This window comes from Camelus dromedarius, chromosome 1, assembly GCF_036321535.1.
Source record: "Camelus dromedarius isolate mCamDro1 chromosome 1, mCamDro1.pat, whole genome shotgun sequence".
Lineage (NCBI taxonomy): Eukaryota > Metazoa > Chordata > Mammalia > Artiodactyla > Camelidae > Camelus > Camelus dromedarius.
In genome coordinates this window covers 108,985,866-109,006,719 of record NC_087436.1, presented here as the reverse complement: position 1 = coordinate 109,006,719, position 20,854 = coordinate 108,985,866, and the positions used below count along the sequence as shown (strand labels likewise).

The 20,854-nt window shown below is 41.0% G+C and overlaps 1 protein-coding gene across 3 annotated transcripts in view; it reads left to right on the top strand.

Moving 5' to 3' along the window:
- Positions 1-17,517, top strand: part of SLIT2 (slit guidance ligand 2) — a 347,629-nt gene extending 330,112 nt beyond the window's left edge. For all 3 annotated transcript variants that reach the window (XM_031436793.2, XM_064487795.1, XM_031436800.2), the window contains 4 exons: positions 9,060-9,214; positions 14,171-14,462; positions 14,685-14,896; positions 15,995-17,517. In XM_031436793.2, coding sequence (XP_031292653.1) covers positions 9,060-9,214; positions 14,171-14,462; positions 14,685-14,896; positions 15,995-16,236 — 901 coding nt within the window. In that variant the 3' untranslated portion in view covers positions 16,237-17,517. The remainder of the gene's footprint in view (positions 1-9,059; positions 9,215-14,170; positions 14,463-14,684; positions 14,897-15,994) is intronic.
- The last annotated feature ends 3,337 nt before the right edge of the window (positions 17,518-20,854 follow it).

Here is a 20,854-nt window from a genome sequence, read left to right as displayed (position 1 = left end):
TGTAGCATCTATAAAGAAAAAAAAAAAGAAGACTAGTATCACATCACACACTTTTTGTTGGGAACCAGAAGTGGGCGTTTCTGCTTGCAGATGTCTAAGGAAGACGTCTGGTGTGAGGTCCAGGGAATGCATAGCTTTTGTTTATTTTTTGCTCTTTAGTTCATGGCACAACAATCAGCAAAAGTCATTGAGTTATTTTCAAGTAAAAGAAAAGAAGCAATAATCACCTAGAACTCAGAGAGATAATGGATAGATGGATTAATTGATTGATTGATGCAGATATAATATACACATATCAATGGATTAATATCCAGTTTGAAATAGAAAAAATGCTTTTGTGAAGTAGACTACTGAGACATCCAGTTTTTTCAACGCGCTAGGAGACTCTGGTTTTTAACAAGTAAGAAACCTAGTGGCTGAGATGTATGTTCAAATCTTGACCAATTACTCTGTATAAACTTAAGCAAGATACTTAATTTTTCTGTGCTTCAGAATTCATATCTACAAATTATAGTGTAGCATCCACCCCGTCAGGTCACTGTGAGGATTTAATTCTAGACTCAGCTCTGTCCTCACTCCTCACTCACTCTGTCTTCACTCTCATCTCCCTTCTAACGATGGAGGAAGGTCTTTCTGGATCTCTCTCTGGAGTGTAACAAGAGTTTATAGCACACCCTCTAACCTCACACATGAACATGAGAAGTGCATGTGGTTTACAGTTCCTATGGGGGGCAATTTGGAAATGTCTTTCCCACTTCTGGGAAGTTATCCTAAAAGATACCTAAAGACATAGAAATGACGTGCACTGAGGTATTGGTTGTAAAAACAAAAGTTGGGAAACAATCCAAGTTTCTAATTAAATAAACTATGGGGCATTCACACAATGGAATGTATTGTTAAAAAAGTGGGGGGGAGGAAGGAGAGAGAGGACAAGGAAGTTCTCTATATATGATACTGAAAGATTTCCAAGGTCTGTTGCTCAGTTGAAAAAAAAAAAAAAGTAAGGCAGAGCAGTGTCAAAGGTGGGTAAATAAATCTGTCTTGTTATTTCTGTGTACTTGCATAAAGAAAAAAACTAGGGACAAGAGGAAAGTGTGGGGGGCACAACTTATGTATGAATATCATTTTATATATTTTGATTTTTGAACCATTTAAATGTCATTACAACTCAAAACTAAAATTGAAGTAAAAGAAAAGAGCAGGTGCTCTAAAGACAGTCCACCTTGATTCAAGTCCCAGCTCTTTCTTCCATTAACTGTGTGTCTTGGGCAAATTGCATAAGCTCTCTGGTCCTCACCTGGTAAATGGGTAAATCGGTGTAATGAATCTTAGTTCCGTCTTTGTAGGATTGTGGTAAGAATTTTATGATTTGATACACATGAAGTATTTAGAATAATGAAACATTAAACAATGAGAGCTGCTAGGATTGTACATGCAGAATGTCCCAAACTACCTTCATTCCCTTTGCTCACCCTGGCACATTCCTAATTTCATAGAGAAGCACCACCATCTTCTTGGTCATCTTAGGTGTAATGAAGTTACTCTCCACCTTTTGCTTTCTTTCACCTTCAACTTGAAATGTTTCCAAGTCTTAATTCTGCTCTCACTAATTTCCTGGCATTTATTCAAATGCCTCTGTCCTTGTTCAGGCCTTATTACAATGTGTACTCTGATGAAAAGGACAACTTCTTCATTATTACAGGAAAACTCATCAATAATACTGTTACTATCAGTTTTCCCATAAGTTGCTTAATAAATATTTTGTTTGGCTGAATTCAATTTTCAAATCTTGATGTATTTCCATTTTACATAACTGTACTAAAAATACATCACACTAATGTTTTAAAAAGAGGTATTTTTACATATCTTGACCTCAGAGAATTTGAGTTCAGTTAATTGAATGATTTTATGTTGTAAAAGATTTACCTTGGTAAAACTTAGTTTTCCAAAGTATGTATTATTTAATGTGCTGTTGGAGCATCACATATGGGAGTAATTTTGCATGTCAGGTGCATTTTTTCAGTTACCTGGTTAATTTCCAATGTTGATGGAGATGGAGTTTATTTATTTTAGCAAAATGAAATCTGTTAAATTAGGGAAACTTATCATCCATTATTATTGTTTCTATTGTAGTGTATTTTTTGGTTTGAAATATTTGCTCTTAGATGTCAATTATTGTCTGAAATGAATCGATATGAGAACCATTATTTTACGGAATTATGGCTAGAGGGAGTAGTTAACGTAGCCTAAAGTGTCTTTAAGAAAACCCAAGATGTAGTAATTATTTCTTGTCCGGCGGAACCAAAGTGGCATGCACATTTTCTCATTTTATTCCTTACATCTGAAAGAAGATCGTGGCTTCTTGTAGGCATGTCTACTGCAAACAGGGTCAGACACATAGGTAGGGGTATAGAGCCGCTGTTTTCACATAACCTGCACCAGAATCACCTGAAAGTTCTGTTAAAGTACAGATTCCTGGGCTCCACCCCTAGTTTTGATTCAGATCTCGGATGAGCCCCTAGATTTTCATTTCTCCAAGCTCCCAGGCAATGCTCTGGTCCAGGGACCACCGTTTGAGAACAATTTGTATAAAGGGAGTATATCTGAGCTGTGCTCTGAGAGGTGATGGTGTGCACTGCTTCTCACATCCAAGTCCCAGGACCTCATGCTTAATGTCTGCCTTTGGGGAGTATTTTCCACCACAGTAATCAGCCGCTGCTACAAATCCAGACTCGTTCATTTTACAGGAAGCCAATTGTTAAATATCGGCCTGCACCCTGCTAAGAGATCTAATCAACAGCAAGAGAGATTACACACGCTGTCTAACAAGTGGGTGAATGTAGAATATGGTCCACGTGCCTAGCAGTAATGCTTAGAGACTAGCGTGAACCCGGTAGCAGTGCTGTGAATGAATGAGTGAATGACAGCCTAAACTTAAAGCTGATATCAGCAGTAGTCCCTCAGACGGGGATGAGAAATACATTTTTTTTCTTCAAGTAGGCTGATAATTGACCGCCCTTTAAAGTGACTTTCTTTTCATCTAGATAGGCAGAAACTTGAAAAAAAAAAGATGAATAAAAATGATATGCTTCTTTCTCTAGGTTAAAATTAACATTATTTTCCAAACCAGATAGCTTCTTTGGAAACATAGTCATTGACTATTTAAAAATTAGGGAGCCAGATGCAGCCCCTTACAGAGGTGCAGGACTGTACCATGCAGTCATCAGTTTCAGTGTTCAGGGACCCGCACAACTGCAGGGGACTCTCCCTGCAGGCTGCTAGGCTTGGGTGGCTGCATAGCCTCTGGGTTATGCCACTCACAGGCTTTCATTAAGAAAAAAGAAGAAGAATTCAGTCTCGTTGGAAAGATGGACAGTAGGCAGAATCTATGTAGTCTTCTCATTTCCAAGGGAAACAAGTCGTTCTTGAGACGCTGTATGGGAAGGCACCATTTTTTACCCTTTGTAAACTTGAGCAAGTTATTCCTTCTCTTTGTGCTTCCATTTCGTGGAAAGACTTGGGAGTAACCAACGTGGAGCACCTAGTATCTTACTAGACAAGAGCACAATTATTGTTAATGCTGGGGTTGGTAGATATTCTTCATGCTCAGATACCCAGATGCTGAAGAATAAAACCCAAGTGCAAATAGTATTGTCTTACATGTGACTCTTACATTATGTTCAAATGTGGAAGTCCCTTTCTACTGTAGGGCATTTTTATTTAAATTATGTACAGATAGTCCCAAACTTAGGATGGTTTGACCTAACAATTTTTCAACTTTACGACGGTGCAACAGCAGTATGCATTCAGTAGAAACCATCGTTAGAAAGAATTCTGAATTTTGATCTTTTCCTGGGCTAGCCTGATGCAGTACATATTCTGGGGACACAAGGCAGCCGCAGCTCCCAGTCGGACACGTGATCACGAGGGTGAACAACCCACGTGCTCAAACTAGTCTGCACCCAGACAACCAGTCTGCTTTTCACTTTCTGTCCAGTGTTCAGTAAATTGCATGAGCTGTTCAACACTTTATTATAAAATAGGCTTTGCGTTAGATGATTTTGGCCAGCTGTAAGCCAGTGTAATTGTTCTGAGCACGCTTAAGGCAACTAGGCTAAAATATGTTTGATAGATTAGGTGTATGAAGTGCATTTTCGACTTACCGTATTTTCAATTTACAATGAGTTTATTGGGACTCAACCCCACTGTAAGTTGAGGAAGATCTGTAATTTGCTTCAAAAGCGCTGATTAAAATACAGCCTTACTTGATAAACAAATTATTTTATAAAATGTTCTTCTGAAAACTCTTATGTATATACATAAATACCTTTATTCCTTTCTAATTAAAGAAGTGGGCAGGGAAATTTTTTATTACCATCCCCACTTCACAGATGAAGCATCTTTAGCCAATAGATAACAAAATGAGATGACCAGTTGAATTCGTCTGGTTTCTGATTCCTGTTTCGTTGCATGGAATATGCCAACAGATAAATTTAAATTTTTAAGCCCAAAGGCAGGAGTTCACATAAGGAAAGTGAACTCTTTATCTTGACTCCATTACTGAAATACCACAAGATTTATGGTTGAGACAGGAATATAACAATGTCACTGTTAATGTGCCCTGCAGTTGTAAAGACGATCAAAGACGATTTAGAGCCCCTTCTTCTTTAAGCCTGGGGTGTTTAAAATCTTTTTCTGTAGCAAACCACTAGACAGTTCAGTAACTGCTTTGTTTTCACACATCCATTTAGAAATTCAAGAAAACAAAATCTCAGGTAATAGATGAGTGTAGTAAAACTTAAAATTACATAATAATGGTAGTAAATACAATTTATGTTCCCAGTGGAAAGGCTCACTGTGAAGTGATTCACTTGCAACTTTTGTGAGTCATCGAATACACAGTTCCCTGGGGAGCATTGAAAGAGGGTTTGTCAGTACTTCCCAGAACCCAGAGGATGTTACACATTGCAGGTGGGTAGGCAGGAGGTGACTGTGATAGACTGTAAAATCGACGATGGCTTAGTTTTATTCTGCAACAACTGGTGTGTCCATCACTGCTTTTATTTAGAAGGGCATTTAGACAAGGGACACCCCCCACCCCGATCTCTTGCTTTAGGAGACAGAATGAAACACCAGCTGAGAACACTCTTAGCTTTGCCATATTCTCTTTGGGCCCCATACACGCAATATCATCCTGAAATCAAAGAATCTAAGAATAGTAATTTCACAAGACTTGTCTGTTAAAGGGCTGGGTGAGGCCTCGCTTAATTCCTGGGAAATATAAATGGAATTAAGCTCACTGGCAACTCTTACCAAGTTCTGGAATCATCATATGAGACATTTAAACCTTTGGGGAGGAGAAAAATCTAGTCCATCTGAATTTCACTTGTCATTGGGGAAAAAGAATCCAAAACCAAGTTTCAAATCTATGTATCTCATATACATTCTCATAATCTTCAAACACCCCTTAGAAGATTATTACCTATTTTTTTCCAATTCAGTGATTTTTAGTAAATGAAGTTGTATGACCATCATAGAAGATTATTCTCCATAGAACTTTGTTCTTGGGCTATTTGGAAGAGAAATCGCCTATTAAAGGCTTGTTAGTGGCGAGAATACATGCCATGTGTATAGTACCAGCTACTCTTCAGGGTAGTTTTTTTTTATTATTATAAAAGTGGTGCACAATAATGAAAATCATGTACAATAGAACCAGACAACCTGGCTTCACATCTGTTTAGCCACTGGCCGTGCCACCTTGGGTACCCTAAGTACCCAAATTTAGGGTTGTTGTGAGTCTTAAATGAGTGAAAACATGTAAAGTAACCCAATGTCACACATCTAACAGGAGTGAGGACACTGCTGAGCAAGATTTATCTCCCAACGTTATCTTTCAGGATATCACCACTGAAAATTCCAATTTTTTTTAAATAAAATGTTGTTTTTAGATATCCTGTCCTAAGTATGCCTGAAGTCTCCTGACTGTCTGTAATTATAATCCAGGTATTATTACTAAATACACTTTGTATGTTATTCCTAATATGTCTCCCTTATCTTTTATTTACTTAACATATACTTATTGAGCGTCTACTATTTACCAGACACTCTACTGGAAGAAATAAATAAATAATACATGGCCTCTGGTTTAATGTCCCTTAAACAATTAGTGGGAATTAAAGACATGTACTCAAAAACAAAAACAAAAATGAAAGAAAGAAAAAAGGAAAGAAATAAAGAAGTAGTAAGTGAAGTGAGTTAATAATGAAACTGCCTCTGGCTTCCCAGCTGAAACCCTGCTTTAGAGTGTACAAAAATTTCAAGGTATTAAATCTTCCAAGTGTACTGCACCAAACAGCATCGTCAGTGATGACATACCTAGGTCGATCGTCTAAGACCAATGTGTGACCACGAATGCATTCCTTACTATGCAAGTCTTTTATCTGCAATTGTAAAGAGGGAAAAAGAGGGCCCCATTATTATGGTTTATAACTGAAGACCAGTGTTCATAAAGCATTTATAGAAAACCACTTAGAGAGTTGTATATGATCACAAAGCAAAAAGCAATTGACCATCATCTTGTCTATGTATGTCTTTATATTCATGTTATGTAGAACTTCTAATAACTTGAACGAGATATGTCCCCAAAGAAGGTATTACATTTCTGCTAGCTTTTAATTATCTTACAATTAATATTAAAAATAAAGCTAGCCTAAATTCTTCCCGAAGAAGATTCTGAAGTAGTATCGTGTTATTTATTTGATGATGGTGGTGATGGTGGTGCTGTTCATGGTGATACTAATATCTAATGTTTAACTTACTCACCATAAAAAAGAATGAAATATTGCCATTTGTAGCACCATGGATGGACTGAGAGAACATTATGCTTAGTGAATTAAGTCACACAGAGAAAGACAAAAACTGTATGATGTCACTTAAATGTGGAATCTAAACAATAATACAAATAAATCTATATATATAAAACAGAAACAGACTCACAAACATAGACAACAAACTTACAGTTACCATAGTAGCAGGGAGGGACAAGTCAGGGGTATGGGATTAACAGATATAAACTACTTTACATAAAGTAGATCAGCAATAAGGATTTATTGTACAGCACAGGGAATTATACCCAATAGCTTGTAATAACCTATAATGGAATAAATCTGCCAAAAAACCCCAAAAAAGAATCATGATGGTGTGCATCTGAAATTAACACAATATTGTAAATCAACTATACTTCAATTAAAAATAATAAATAGATAAGTAAGTAAATAAACTTGCACTTTCTATATGCTGGATGTTTAGCTCTGCATGTCAAAAAATTATTTTGTTTACACGTCAAATTAACCGTAGAAGGGAGAAATGTTTTACTTTTTTACTGAAGAGAATACTGACGTTTGTTAGCAATTATATAACTTATTTAAGATCAAACATTTAATAAATGCAAGACCAGAATTCAAGTTCAGGTTTATCTGCCTCCAAAATCTGTGCGTTTCACCGCCAATGGGTATTACTACCCAGCAAATCCCCTTAGAATACAGTCATATTTAAGGTCACTAACAGTTGGTGTGCAACTTTATTTAGAAAGTGCTTTCCTTATTATATATTGTTTCCTGTGTTGATTTTAATGGTATCTAAAGTTGGGATAATTAAATGTGTAAAAAGCGAAAATATTGATTGGCACATCTAATATTTATTTTTTAAATGATGATATCTTAAATAGGTTAGCAAAGATCCCTGCACACGCAGACACTTAAATACTTAGGACCGGAAAACTCAAAGTGTTTTCTCAGATCTGCAGAGTGGTTTATACTGCTGTCAAATTGCAAAAACATTTTATTCTATGTCAGCAACAATGGAATATGATTAGACTCCTGTGGTGAGAACCATGCAAAAATGTCAATACATTTTTCTGCAATTTTCCAGACTTGACCTATTTGCAACTTTAAATATCAGTGCCTGGAAATTGAATCAATCTTCTTGTGTGGGGAGTAGTAGGTATTCACAATCCGCCCTATTATATGCTCCCATATTTCCATTTTTGAGTCTTTTTTTTTTCAATCTTTTCTGTCAATATCTTAGTATATTAGTTCTTTAATATTCACTGTTGATCTCGCCTTCTTTGCTGGTCCTGTTTCACTGGTCCTGTTTGCATCTTTGCCCGATGTAACGCTCATGTTAGATGGACAGTCACCCTTTACAACCATATAGCACCTGCGTATTAGTTGCACCCATCTTCATTTTAACTTGTCGTTTTCTATTTACCTAAGTCTCTTAATATTTTTGGTTTTGTCCATTTTATGAATTTCCATAAACCCTCTCAAGTTTTTTAGAAGGTAGCAGCAAGAGAAACAGAAGAACCATTGTCATCACTAAACTCCCTAGATGTGACTACGTTAAGCATTCTGTTTATTCAGTTATTCTCACCTCCCTACTGAGCATAGATGTCTTCTACAGCAATATCATTTGATGGACATCCTTCTGAAAAATGCAAAGAAAGTGAGAGTATATTATCAATTAACAAATTTCAAAAAGTGCAGTGATCCTACCAAGCTGGTTCTTCCTGTATGTATGTGTATGTTTGATTCTGGTAAGCATCACTGTGTAGTGCTTAAGAGTGCAGAAGCCAGTGAGCCCTGAACATCAGTGTCCAGAAAGTGTATTTGGCCCAAGTGTAGGTTCCTTGCCTTTGAATACAATTCAGAATAACAGTATCTGAGTAAATGGAACTTTAGTGGCATTTAAAAGCACATGTAAAATTATGCTTTGGAATTCCTACATACCTGGAGAATATGACTGAATAGAGATAAAATGTATTCATTTCCACTTCTCCTGATGGGAGAACAGAATTGATGTATTCATTCCCAAGTAGAGAACGACCATATCTCCTTGAAAGTATCTTTTATCTTTAAATCAACTACTGGTCTTTGTCTTTATTAATGTTAGATGGGAATGTCTTTTCCCTAAAAGAGCTTATTGGAGTCTGAATTGTAACTCGTTTTCTTTAACAAATACAGAATTGGAGGATCAGCTAAGTTGTTGTTGTTGTTTTATAGTGTGGAGACGATCAATGATGGAAACTTCCACATTGTGGAACTACTCGCTCTGGATCAGAGCCTCTCCCTCTCTGTGGATGGAGGGAGCCCCAAAATCATCACCAATTTGTCCAAGCAGTCCACCCTGAATTTTGACTCCCCACTCTACGTCGGAGGTAAGCTGTTTTCCAAGTTCCATGGATTCCCAGACCCTGTGATTCTCATCACAGACTAATCCTGAAGTTGTGGATGCCTGGTGCCATGGGCGTTGGTCTATCATTGAAAGATGAACAGCGATAATGGAAAGAAAAGAGCCCTAGATGAGTAATAAGAGAGCATTTTGTAAGCCTGGCTCTGGGTCTAACTAAATGTGTGGTTGGGGTGGAGAAGGACATTAATCTTTCTTTTGTGTCTGTCACCTGCTAGGTGATTTACACATCATATAATGTAATTATTTGATCCAGTGTATAGAAAAAGAAAGCTGGTTAGAGGTCAAATCAGGCAATAAAGAAGCTGAGGAAAGAAGTTTGATGCAAACTGAGGAATGAATGACCCACCCCAGCTCCCTTAAGGAGGCGAAATGTTTCAGTCAAATGTTGCTCTGCTGGAATGCCTTACTACAGTTGCTAACTCATGTAGCCGATAGGATAATTATTAATGAAATCAACTGAATGAACAAATTAAATGTACAATTTGTGTTGGGGAATTTGTACTTTGGTAGCAGGAAGTACTTCTGTTTAGCTAAGACCTCAAGGTGACTGAACCAGAGGAAAGGCGGGAAAGGTGGGTTGGGGCTTAGAATAATGGAGTGAAGACTGGACTTTATTTTAAACAACGGGAAAGCAGATGAGGAAACGGATGAGGGGTAGACGTATAAGCAAAGTTCGGAAGAATCCCAGAAGGGAGGACCCAACCCGCAAAGGAGAGAGCCTGTCCTCTTGCCGCTGTCTGTCTGGAGGAGTCAATATAAACCAGAGACAGGATTTCAAATTCCAGGCAAAGGAGCAAGACAACATATAATGTTGAACTGAATTGCACTGAATTAAATGACATTGAATTGAAGTGAATTGACTGACAAGATCAACTCATTTTACAGATAAATAAGCTGAAGTTTCTGAGCAGGTCAATATAACTGATTTCTCCACCATGACGTGTACGCTCATGAACTTCACATCAGCATTTTCACAATCATAGCCTTGAGATGCTCTACAGTTTTCTTAACCCCTCAAAGCCTTCCCTGGAAGCCCTTTTGGGAAGTTTACTGAAATTCCAGAACACTTCTGTTTTTAATCATTCCAGCAGTTGAAAATCTGAACACTTTGATAGAGTTTGGATTTTTTAGACACAGTTAAAAGTCTTTCATTCAATTCTGTAAATATTTATTGAGCTCTTCCCATCTGCTGAGAGCTAAGTTAATAGATGCACAGAGGATACAAAACTGAAAAAGAAATATCCCTTCTGGGCCCAGGGGATGGGGGAAGGCAGTCACATCTTCATGAAACCTTAAAGCATTGTAACAAAAATAGGTCGTCTTGAGTCTGTGCAGCGAGTTGACTGATCGCTTTGCTTCATGGCAATCACACTCTGGGATTCATTAACAGGCAAAAGCCTTCCCTTTCTGCCTGCACTACAGCGAACAGCAGTTGCTTTGGGATGGGTGAAGCAAGTCACAGACATTACCTGTGATCCAAGAGAAAAGAGATTATATTTACTAAGCACATGCTATGTGCTCAACGATGCTTTTTTATCCTCAGAGACTTTAGGAAGTAGGTATGATTTTTTGTTTTATAATCCCTAAGGGACAGTCTCACGGACTTCATAAAACTTGTCCAAGTTCACAAAGCTAGGACATGATCGAGACCTTGTTCAGGTCCAGGTCTGTCTGCCCCCAAAGCCACCTGCATTGCCATCGGTTCCTAACATGGAGCAGAAGGGGAAGCGGTCTAAGTTCTGTCGCTCTTTGTTACTAACGGACTCGTCCTTCACTTGATTTTATTACGCTTTCACTAGAAACCATTTCACTAAATCTGTTAAGATCTCTTTAGAATGTGGTGAAAAAAAAAGTAAGTACAGAATGGGGGTGCTTGGGCCAGAACATTTTTCAAAAATGGAGGAAAAAAAATACATTTTAAATTAGCCCTGAGAAGTGTGAATCTTTCTAAGGCTAGAGGGCTGGAAGAATCCAGACAGTGCCTCTGTCCATCCAGGCCTGAAGGAAACCTCTTCCATCGCAGCCTCACTGCCAGAGAACACGCTGGGCTCGTTTCCTTCCCACTCAGAGGACAGTCCCTAGGGTAACTCACATTTTAAAAATACAAGGCAGTCCTGAGACCGCAGGCCTGAATTCTTTATGGCAAAGGCAGTGGAACCTGACTTAGCAAAGGAGAGTGAGGCAAACAAGCGCTCCTTCTTCTCGGAGTCTGCAAACTGGAACCCGCCCCAAGGAGGACGGCTCCGCCCCAGGTGCTGCGTCTCACACCTTCGGCCCTTGCAGAAGTGTGTTCTAGCAGAACGGGGAGGCGGCTTTGCCTGCCCTTGGTTTCAGCTACCCTTGAATAGGCTTTACTTAATAGAAAACAATGTAATCTTTATGCTTTTCTATATAATAGTCCAACCAGAACATATATTACTTAATGGAATTTTTTTTAAAAAGTTAAGACCTACACATAGAGGCCCCCCCATGCATCACAGATCCTCTCCTAATGCCCTGTTGGACAGAAGACCTCAGTGTTGACACCCAATCCTTTATTGTCCTTCTGAAACATATCGAGCTTGTTAAGGCTGAAAACTGTCTACTAAGTTATCTGTTGTTTGATGGATTGAATCCCAGCTTTCGTCCATGGCATAGAGGACCAGCCAAAGGGAAAAACCATAAATCCACTTCTGTTTGTCAGTTAAGACTTCGCTTCCTAGTCAGAGATGTACCAAGCACCTGAAAGACTGAGTCGGAATAGTTACTGATTTTATGATATCCCACCGGAAGTAACTCTACATGTGATGTATCAACAGTTTCGTTTACAGATTACTACAATCACAGCTAGACCTTTACCCCTGTTAGCTTTGGGAATAAAGGAAATGCATTTACTTCTCCAGTTGCTTCTCCCTGCTGTGGAACTTAATCAATCTGTGTTTAATTTTGACACGTGCACATATGTGTGTTGTGCCTCCATCAAAATGAGCTCTTGAAGACAAGTAGTTTTGGAAGAAGTTCTTTCTTAACCTGTGAAGAAGGGACCATAAATGTGTGGACATTAAAGTCCACATAGTCTTGATGGATGGATACAATTGCATTAGAACAATTTACCCTCAAACAACGAATTCCCCATCACGAGTCCTCTCCTGGAAATGGACCATTTCATCTTTTGGACCTCTCTCTCCAAAGCAGCCCAGTTACCAAGGCCAGACAGACACAGACTGAAAACCTGGACTCATGATCTTCAAATCCAAGATGCTTAGTTCAGTATCTGTCAAAATGTGACGAGGGCCGCTTGCATCAGGACCACCTGAGCTGCACGTGAATGTTTAGATTTCCATGCCCACCGCTTCCTTCTGGGTCAGAATCTCAGGTGGAGAGAGAAGGGGGCCTGGGAAGCCGCCTTCTGAGCAGCGCATCTCCAGTGGTTCTTACACCGACAAGCTGGGAAAGAACTGCTCTGGTCCATCCTCTTGTTGCAGATGAGAAAACGAAGCCCCAGAGGAGGGATGACCAGCCCAAGCGCACACAGACTGAAACTACAGACTTTGCCCTCTAGCCTAGTGGTTTTGTAGAACCAGCTGTCTGACTTTGGTGCCTGCTAGACCTCAAATGGGGTCCCTTTGAACAGGAAGGGAGGTGCCGCCAGGAGGCAGGGCCTGGAGGGTGCTGTAGTTCTCCGTCTTTACAACCAACAGACCCACAGAGAGTGAGAGCTGAGGTCTTTCCCAGCCTCGACCCTCCAGCCAGCCAGTAGCTCAGAGTCCAGGCGCAGGGACAGTGTGAGTGCCGGGGGGGGGGGGGGATTAGCTGCTCTGAAGGCCTTGTCTCCCTCCCCTCCCTTCTCCCCTCCCCCAGCAGGGGCCTGGATGGTAGCCTCCTGTAAGATCCCATCCAAGAACTATTTCAGGGTCTGGCTTAGGCCATGGAAAGATTCCTTAGTTTTGCCCAATGAGGGTTACCACATGACTGTCACTGGTGGAATATATATACAAAGACTGAAAATATCATTTTTGGAAGAATTTCTTTTATAGTCCTAATTTCTTGGAATATGAAGTTTTCACTCTCAATTAGCAAGAGAAAAAAAGTCTGAATGAGGTGCTGTCCTGATAGGGAGCAGGGGTGGGTTTTTTCAGGCAGTGACATCCACGGCTCAGCTTGGGACATTGTCAGTAGTGAGCTGGACTCATTGCCAGCTTAGGGTTTGGCAGGGCTGGGGTAAATGGTCCCTGTGGACCCAGCTCTCACCGGCTGAACCTCAGTGGACTGAACGTGACTAGAGATTATGGAAGTTTGCCTCATTAGCCTAATTCTGACCCAGTCTTACTGGTGACAGTGAGCATGTTGCCCAAGCTCTCTGGGCCCTGGGCCCTTTATCTTTAAGGGCGTAGGGTTGGTCAGGGAGTCAGGAACTCTAGGCTGGGCTTCCAAAGTACATGTCCAGGTTAGGGGGTGGGTGCAGAGAGGGGAGCACTAATGCCTCCCCATTCCCAACCCTGCGTTTAAGTGCAGTAGCCCTGAGTTTAAGTTTTAAATATCTAATACCTCCATATAAGGTGTTTGTTTGTTTTTTTTTTTTTTGAAACAGATGTTAAACATTAAAGATTGACTGCCAGTGAACTAGGTTCTTTATTTTAGTTGTGCATTAGAATTGCCTGGAGCATCTTCCAAAAAAGGAACACACACGCACACACAGGCACACACACACACACCCCTCTTCTCCCTCCCCCTAGACGATCTGATCACATCAGTCTGGGCTGAGGCCCCCAGGAATCACCTGTGTGATTCTGCTGTCAGAACCGCAGGGCTGGAGGCTTACACTGTCTGGTTCTCCTAAAGAGGCGGACCCCAACCCTGCGGGAAGAGCGAGAGGGCCCGGGTGGCACCTGGCTGAGGGCCCTCCTCGGAGCCTGACCTCCCACTCGGTGTCCCTCCGCAGGCATGCCGGGCAAGAACAACGTGGCGGCGGCTCTGCGCCAGGCCCCCGGGCAGAACGGCACCAGCTTCCACGGCTGCATCCGGAACCTGTACATCAACAGCGAGCTGCAGGACTTCCGCCAGGTGCCCATGCAGACGGGCATTCTGCCCGGCTGTGAGCCGTGCCACAGGAAGGTGTGCGCCCACGGCACGTGCCAGCCCAGCAGCCAGTCCGGCTTCAGCTGCGAGTGCGAGGAAGGATGGACGGGGCCCCTCTGTGACCAGAGGACCAATGACCCCTGTCTGGGAAATAAGTAAGTTTGGGCTGCTGGTTAGTTCAACACGCACACACACACACATACACACGCTCTCCAACCCTCAAAGCAAAACTCAGGAGAGGAAAAAGGAAAGAGGGCGGGAAGGAGGGAAAGGAAAGAAGTCCACTAGCACCGTGTCCCTTGTTTTATCATCCATCCTCCCCTCGTTCCTATCCCCGCCGCCTAATGCATCTCCATGGCTGCCTTCCTCCGCTGTAGATGCGTACATGGCACCTGCCTGCCCATCAACGCGTTCTCCTACAGCTGCAAGTGCCTGGAGGGCCACGGGGGCGTCCTCTGTGACGAAGAAGAGGATCTGTTCAACCCCTGCCAGACGATCAAGTGTAAGCACGGGAAATGCAGGCTCTCAGGACTCGGGCAGCCCTACTGTGAATGCAGCAGCGGATACACGGGGGACAGCTGCGATCGAGGTAAGCCAGCCCAGCTGGGCACCTCCCTCTGTCTTGGCAAAGCAAGAGTGGCCCCCTCTTTGGAAAGAGAGAGAGAAGAAGGGAGACACACAGAGAGGGGAGTGACATGTAGAACGCCAGGTCTTTGCACAACCTTTAGTTGCTGGTGTTGATTTATTTCCCAGTGAAGCCACCAGGTGGGGAATATTCCAAACCTCCAGCGCAGGATTTTACACGGCCTTCACATGTCTTCCCACACCGTGATTTGCTGTGAAAATACTCCTTTTCCCCGTACGTAGAGGCACATACAATCTACTTACTTCTTACCTTGACCTGCCACTCTGATCCGTGGGTCACGGCTTCATCTTCCGGCACAGAACACAGGGGGCTAATCATTCTGCTGTAGTTTTAGGACAAAATCACCTTTGCCCTTAGAATCAACTGATCTGTCACTGCAAATGGTGCAAGGGAGAGGGGTGGAAACAGGCTGAGTTTTCAACCCACCTATTTCCTTCTCCTGTGTCTGCGTGACTAGAGTGTGCTTTGCCTCCAGCTGGTGTGGATTTTGTTGTGTTGTATCAGAGGGGTGAGACGGGAGGATCGTGTCCATGGAAGCTTTCAGCAGATGTCTCTTTTTGAACGAGTTCATACTCGGGTAATTTATGAAGTTCGTGGAATGTTACTTGTATTAAGTAACAGATTGAATGATGTTAAACTCCACGTCTAATAAATTACATTGCCTACTCCCTGAAACCACTCCCTGTGGTAAACAAAACCAGCTGTTAACAGTGTAAAAACAGAGGATGTGTATGTTTGATACAAAAGAAAAGATTGAGGAACCCAATATTCTTGACAGTCCAAAAGCGTCGTATTTGTAGTCCACATAGAGAGTATTCCCTTTGCACAAAAGGAAGGCCAAAAAGAAAGTGCTTTGCGCAGAACAGCAGGCTGTGCCACCAGCCCGCACTGTGCCGTATCAGCCTGACACTGACAGCAGCGGTTCCAGACGGGCGGCTGCAAGAGCGCCATCTGCTGAGCTGAGTTGTGGCTTTCAGCAGTCACTCCGCGTGACTTTCAGCAACTGCCTTTACACGTTGTGTGCGTTTGGTTCTTTTCTAGAAATTTCTTGTCGAGGGGAACGGATAAGAGATTATTACCAGAAGCAGCAGGGCTATGCGGCTTGCCAGACCACCAAGAAGGTGTCCCGCCTGGAGTGCAGAGGCGGGTGCGCGGGGGCGCAGTGCTGCGGACCTCTGAGGAGCAAGCGGCGGAAATACTCCTTCGAATGCACTGACGGCTCGTCGTTTGTGGACGAGGTTGAGAAGGTGGTGAAGTGTGGCTGCACCCGCTGCGCCTCTTAAACGCGCCCCTGGCAGCTTCGGTCTTTGGAAAATGTCATATACTCCTTGGCCCTGTTGGACTAATCAATGCTTCATAGTGGAAATATTTGAAATATATTGTAAAATACAGAACCGACTTATTTTTATTACGAGAATGAAGACTTCTTTTCTGCATTTAGAGAAAAAAAAATGCTTGAACTAAAGCTTCCCGGATGCTGGAGAAGTATGAAGAAAGGCACACCTGAAGGCATCTGAGCCGCGATGCAACCCAGACTCAGCTTTGCAACGCGCTGCAGACCAGCAGAAGCACATACTCAAAGGAGAGAAGAGATGCTCTGTGTTGACGTGAGGTTGCCGAGAGCATCATCGCCTGAGCCCTCGTCCGCACCCACGCGGTTCAGGAGGACAAGCCAAGCGCACGTGTGTGAGTGAGGACCCAAGGCGGTGGAACGGAGCTCCAGAATTCACAGCCAGAACGAACAGATGAGAAGTATTTTGTGCAAACTATAAAGTGTTCTGAAGACCTGGGTTCCCTCCATCAGAGGAGACGAGAGTGCTAAAATCAATTTTATCTTCCTTTTAAACGTCAGCATGTTAGCAGGAGAAGCACACAAAAGTGTTTATCTGCCGTTTTCCAGTATTAATTTTTTTTGTAATATAAATGACAAAGGAGATGATAAAGAACCAATAGATTATTGATAAAGAAATTAGTAATAATATGAATTTTTGTTTCTATGAGTTCTAAACAGCCCTATACAGTATTCGGTTTCAATGAGAAATATTTATTGTATCAAAGTACATTGTACTTAACATTTTAGGCCATCCTTTTGCTGTTTCTCGATGCTTTAATATATATTAATTTATAATTGTCCTGATATTTTTGTACATTTTTCAAACTTAAAAATCAGGATTATCTTTTTTTTTTTTTTTTGGCAATAGTACTAACATAAGGTGTTCTCTTGGGATAAATATGTGTTGATCTGTTTGTTTACCTTGACATCTGACCACTGGTGTCACTGACCTACTGGCCTCACTCAGGACACCTGCAGAGGGTGTGTAAAGTCTGTGAGAGACGGTCCTTGTACAGAAAGTGGCCCCTCTGCAGGGTGTCGTCACAGAACAGAAATGGTGTGTAGCAATCAACACTAGAAAAGTAGATCTTTTACAAATTACTATTTCCTTGACGCTTTTTTTTTTTTTTTTTGCCCTTTTACTGGGGGTGGGGTGGGGAGAGAAAAGGCTGTAACGTCAAGAACTGTGATTTTTCGTTTTCCAAACAATAAAGCTCCTTTATTACCTTAATGTTCCCATGTTAACATGTTTGCTGCTAAATGACAATGTAGAATTGATAATGACTTATCGTGGACTGTGCTCTTCCCTCATTAAAAATCCCAGGGTACCCTGTAAAGATGCAGATGTTTCTTTCCAAAACCTTTTTTACAAAGAAAACTAGACCTACATGTATAATACAGTGTGCTTGTCTTTCTTCAGACTAATATCAGTTCCACTACTGATGTTTGTAAATTAAACAGATATTTACTTCATTAACAGCTTGTTGGTTTTCTTAGAAATTGCCTGCTATTTGGAGCCCCCTCCTTAAGAATTTCTTAAACAAGGTGATACCAAAGGAACAGGGAAGGAAGCCTATACCTTTGTGTTGTCAGAAATTCCTTTGAGATAAGCACTCTGTCACATTTGGGAACTTTGGCATGGGCACATGAAAGAGATGGATAGAGCACATTCTTGACTGGGAAAAAAAAATGCATATTCAATTAATTTCTTCCCCTCCAAAATATTATCAGATGATATCTAACTAATCCAAATTGTTTTTGTTTTTCTTTTCCCCTCAATTAGAACCAGATGGAAAATAGCAAAAGACAAAGAGTGCCTTTCTCCTCAGGCGCCCTCAGGCAAGGGATCAGGGTGGGGGTAGGGGATGTAATATCAAGGTACACCATCCAGGACAGGTCGCCCACCGTGCTAAGATTTCTTCGTTCCCCTGTAAAAAAAAAACAGGCATATGTGAAAACACACACACACACACACACACACAGCCTCTTTCACAGACACAGATGCCCAATAATTTATTCACTCCTGTTTAAAATGTCTATGTTTTAATTATATAAATAGTGTATGGTCATTGTAAAAAATTTATTTATTCCCACTGGTTCTTCTTTTCTTCACGGGCATGTGTTATCTTAATAGTCACTGTTTTTTGAGGGCTCATTATACGGTGGGCACTGTGCCAAGGGCTTCATATGAAATACCTTGTTCGTTTCCCACTACAAACCTATGGGAGTACTCTGCTCCCTGTCTTACACAGGCGTCAACAGCTCAGACGCTCCAGCTTAGACGCTCCAGCTCAGGCCCTGCACACCACATGGTCCCTGTTCAGAGATAAAGGCAGCGGCCTGGTAATTATCTCCCTCTTCTAAGGGGCCTTCAAGCCTTGCAGCCTTATTTCCACAGCACAGCTATTGTCTGTGCTGGTCATGTCAACGTAAGTAATCTACATTAGAGACTTTATTTTGCCTTCGTTTTTTAAGGAAATATTAGTAGTTTGCAGAATGTTATTCTTTCTCCTTCCTGCTTATAAAGGCACAAAATAGAATTATGTTTGCCTGGAATTTGGGCTGATTTAGCAAGTTTCTTAGGGGATTACTCACCTTGTGATGGGACTACTTTCTGCAAGAGCCCTTCTTTGAAAAAATTCAATAATCAAATAATTACTAGTAAATGAGACAAATTAAGGACAGTTATTCATGTTCTAAAAGGCTGTTTACTTATAAAGCCTTGACCATAGGATTTCTTTGATGGAAGACTGGAGCATTTCCAACAGAATTCAACATGTTAAAAAAAAATATTTTGCATATTTCAGAATCAAGGATGCTACATAGGATAATGTACATTTGTAATCTGAAAAGATAAGGTCATTAAACATCCTTAATATATTTAAGTTTTCACGCCAGTGATGAGGTACCTACAGGAAATGCCGCGGAGATTTGACATGTGTTCGATTTAAGATGTGTTCATTGAATAATAACTATCTCAATCTTCGCAATTTGTTTTCACCACAGATTTCCTGAAATTATTTCTAAGCAATAATAGACTAACCCTGGTTTTAGAATTGCTCTGAGCGTTTTCTTTTTGGATGACTTGCTTTGTCAGCAGCAATTCTTCCTGGAGAAATGATTAAAAGACTGTGGGAATCGATTCAGGACTTAAAGATCTTGAGTGTTATGGTGTCATCTGCTTCATATAGTGACCATTATTTCAAAAGTAATGTTTGTAAAAGTATATAAGCTATAAAAGTATATGAAGCTTTAGATAAAGCTTTAGATAAAGTATATAAAGCGATATAAAATACATAAGCTATTTTCATTCTTAATCCACTCTTGTGTACTCAAGTGACTTAGCAGATTTTTATTTCCTGTCTCCCATTATGTGCAGGAAGTTATGCTAAACTTTTGATATGTAGGTTTAAATGCAACAGACATCACTTCTGCCATTTTAGAGTATACACTGTGTGCATTTGGAGTTGAGGTTAAAATGGGTAATAGTATTATACAAATGACTAAAATAGACATATAATTTCACATTGTGATAAGCTCCCTGAAGGAAGTTATGTGGTACTAGAACAAAGTGAAGCAGAAGGATCCGATCAAATACATATTGGGAGGTTAGGGCATGCCTCTGTGAGGAAGTGACACTCGAGCCAAGTCATGAAAGATAAAGTAGGTTCTAGATGGAGACAGATGGAAATAAATGTGAGGGTCAAGGCTGGGGAGGTCCATGCAGAGAGAACAGCCTGTTTAGAGGTCTGAGGAGGGGGGAAAGCTCTTATATGGTGAAGGAAACAAACGAGTTCCTGCAGCCAGAGTGAGGGATATATTTATTTCACATGTGTGATACGGCAGTGACCATTTTCTCTCTATTAACTCACTTCATCTAGTCTATTTTTTTCTTTTGAGCATCTGTTTACAGTAAGCTTTTAAAATGCCAACAAAAATGGATTTCTGTTTTAAAATAGCAACCAGTTCATTGTGTTTAATGCAGTTCCAAACGAAATACCTCTGAAGACCCAGAATATATGAACACTTACAATATCACTGAAAACTAAGAGTAATATTTCTGGAATCTCAAAGGAAGTTTAATGAACTCAAAAGCTGATGAGGCAGGATTAAAAGAAACAACTGCTGGCCACCCCATGGTTTGACACTCGTGAGCATTCCTCACTCTGGACACCAAGGCCAGAGATTCAGGAAAGGAGTCAACTGGTAAACCAGGAAAAAAAATATTTGTGCATTAGGGGGCCACCTGTGAGGATGTCAGAGGGCTGTTTTTCCAGACAATGAGGTAACGTTCTTCATCTGCTAGGATGCTCCAGTTTTCATTAAAGGCAGTGAAACAGTGCAAGAAATGCTAAAGAAGACCGGTAATGTTAAACTGACTCTTGAGAGATGTAGTCTCTATAAACAAACCACTGTGGATATGAATTGAGCCTGGAAGAGCCATGGTAGAGATGCTTGCTTAGAATCATGGGAAGAGGGAAGTACTTTATCAATTCAGAAAACTGGAGATCAGATGCATTATATGGACTCACTGTTAAGCAAATAAAATGGTTTGAACAAAAGCATGG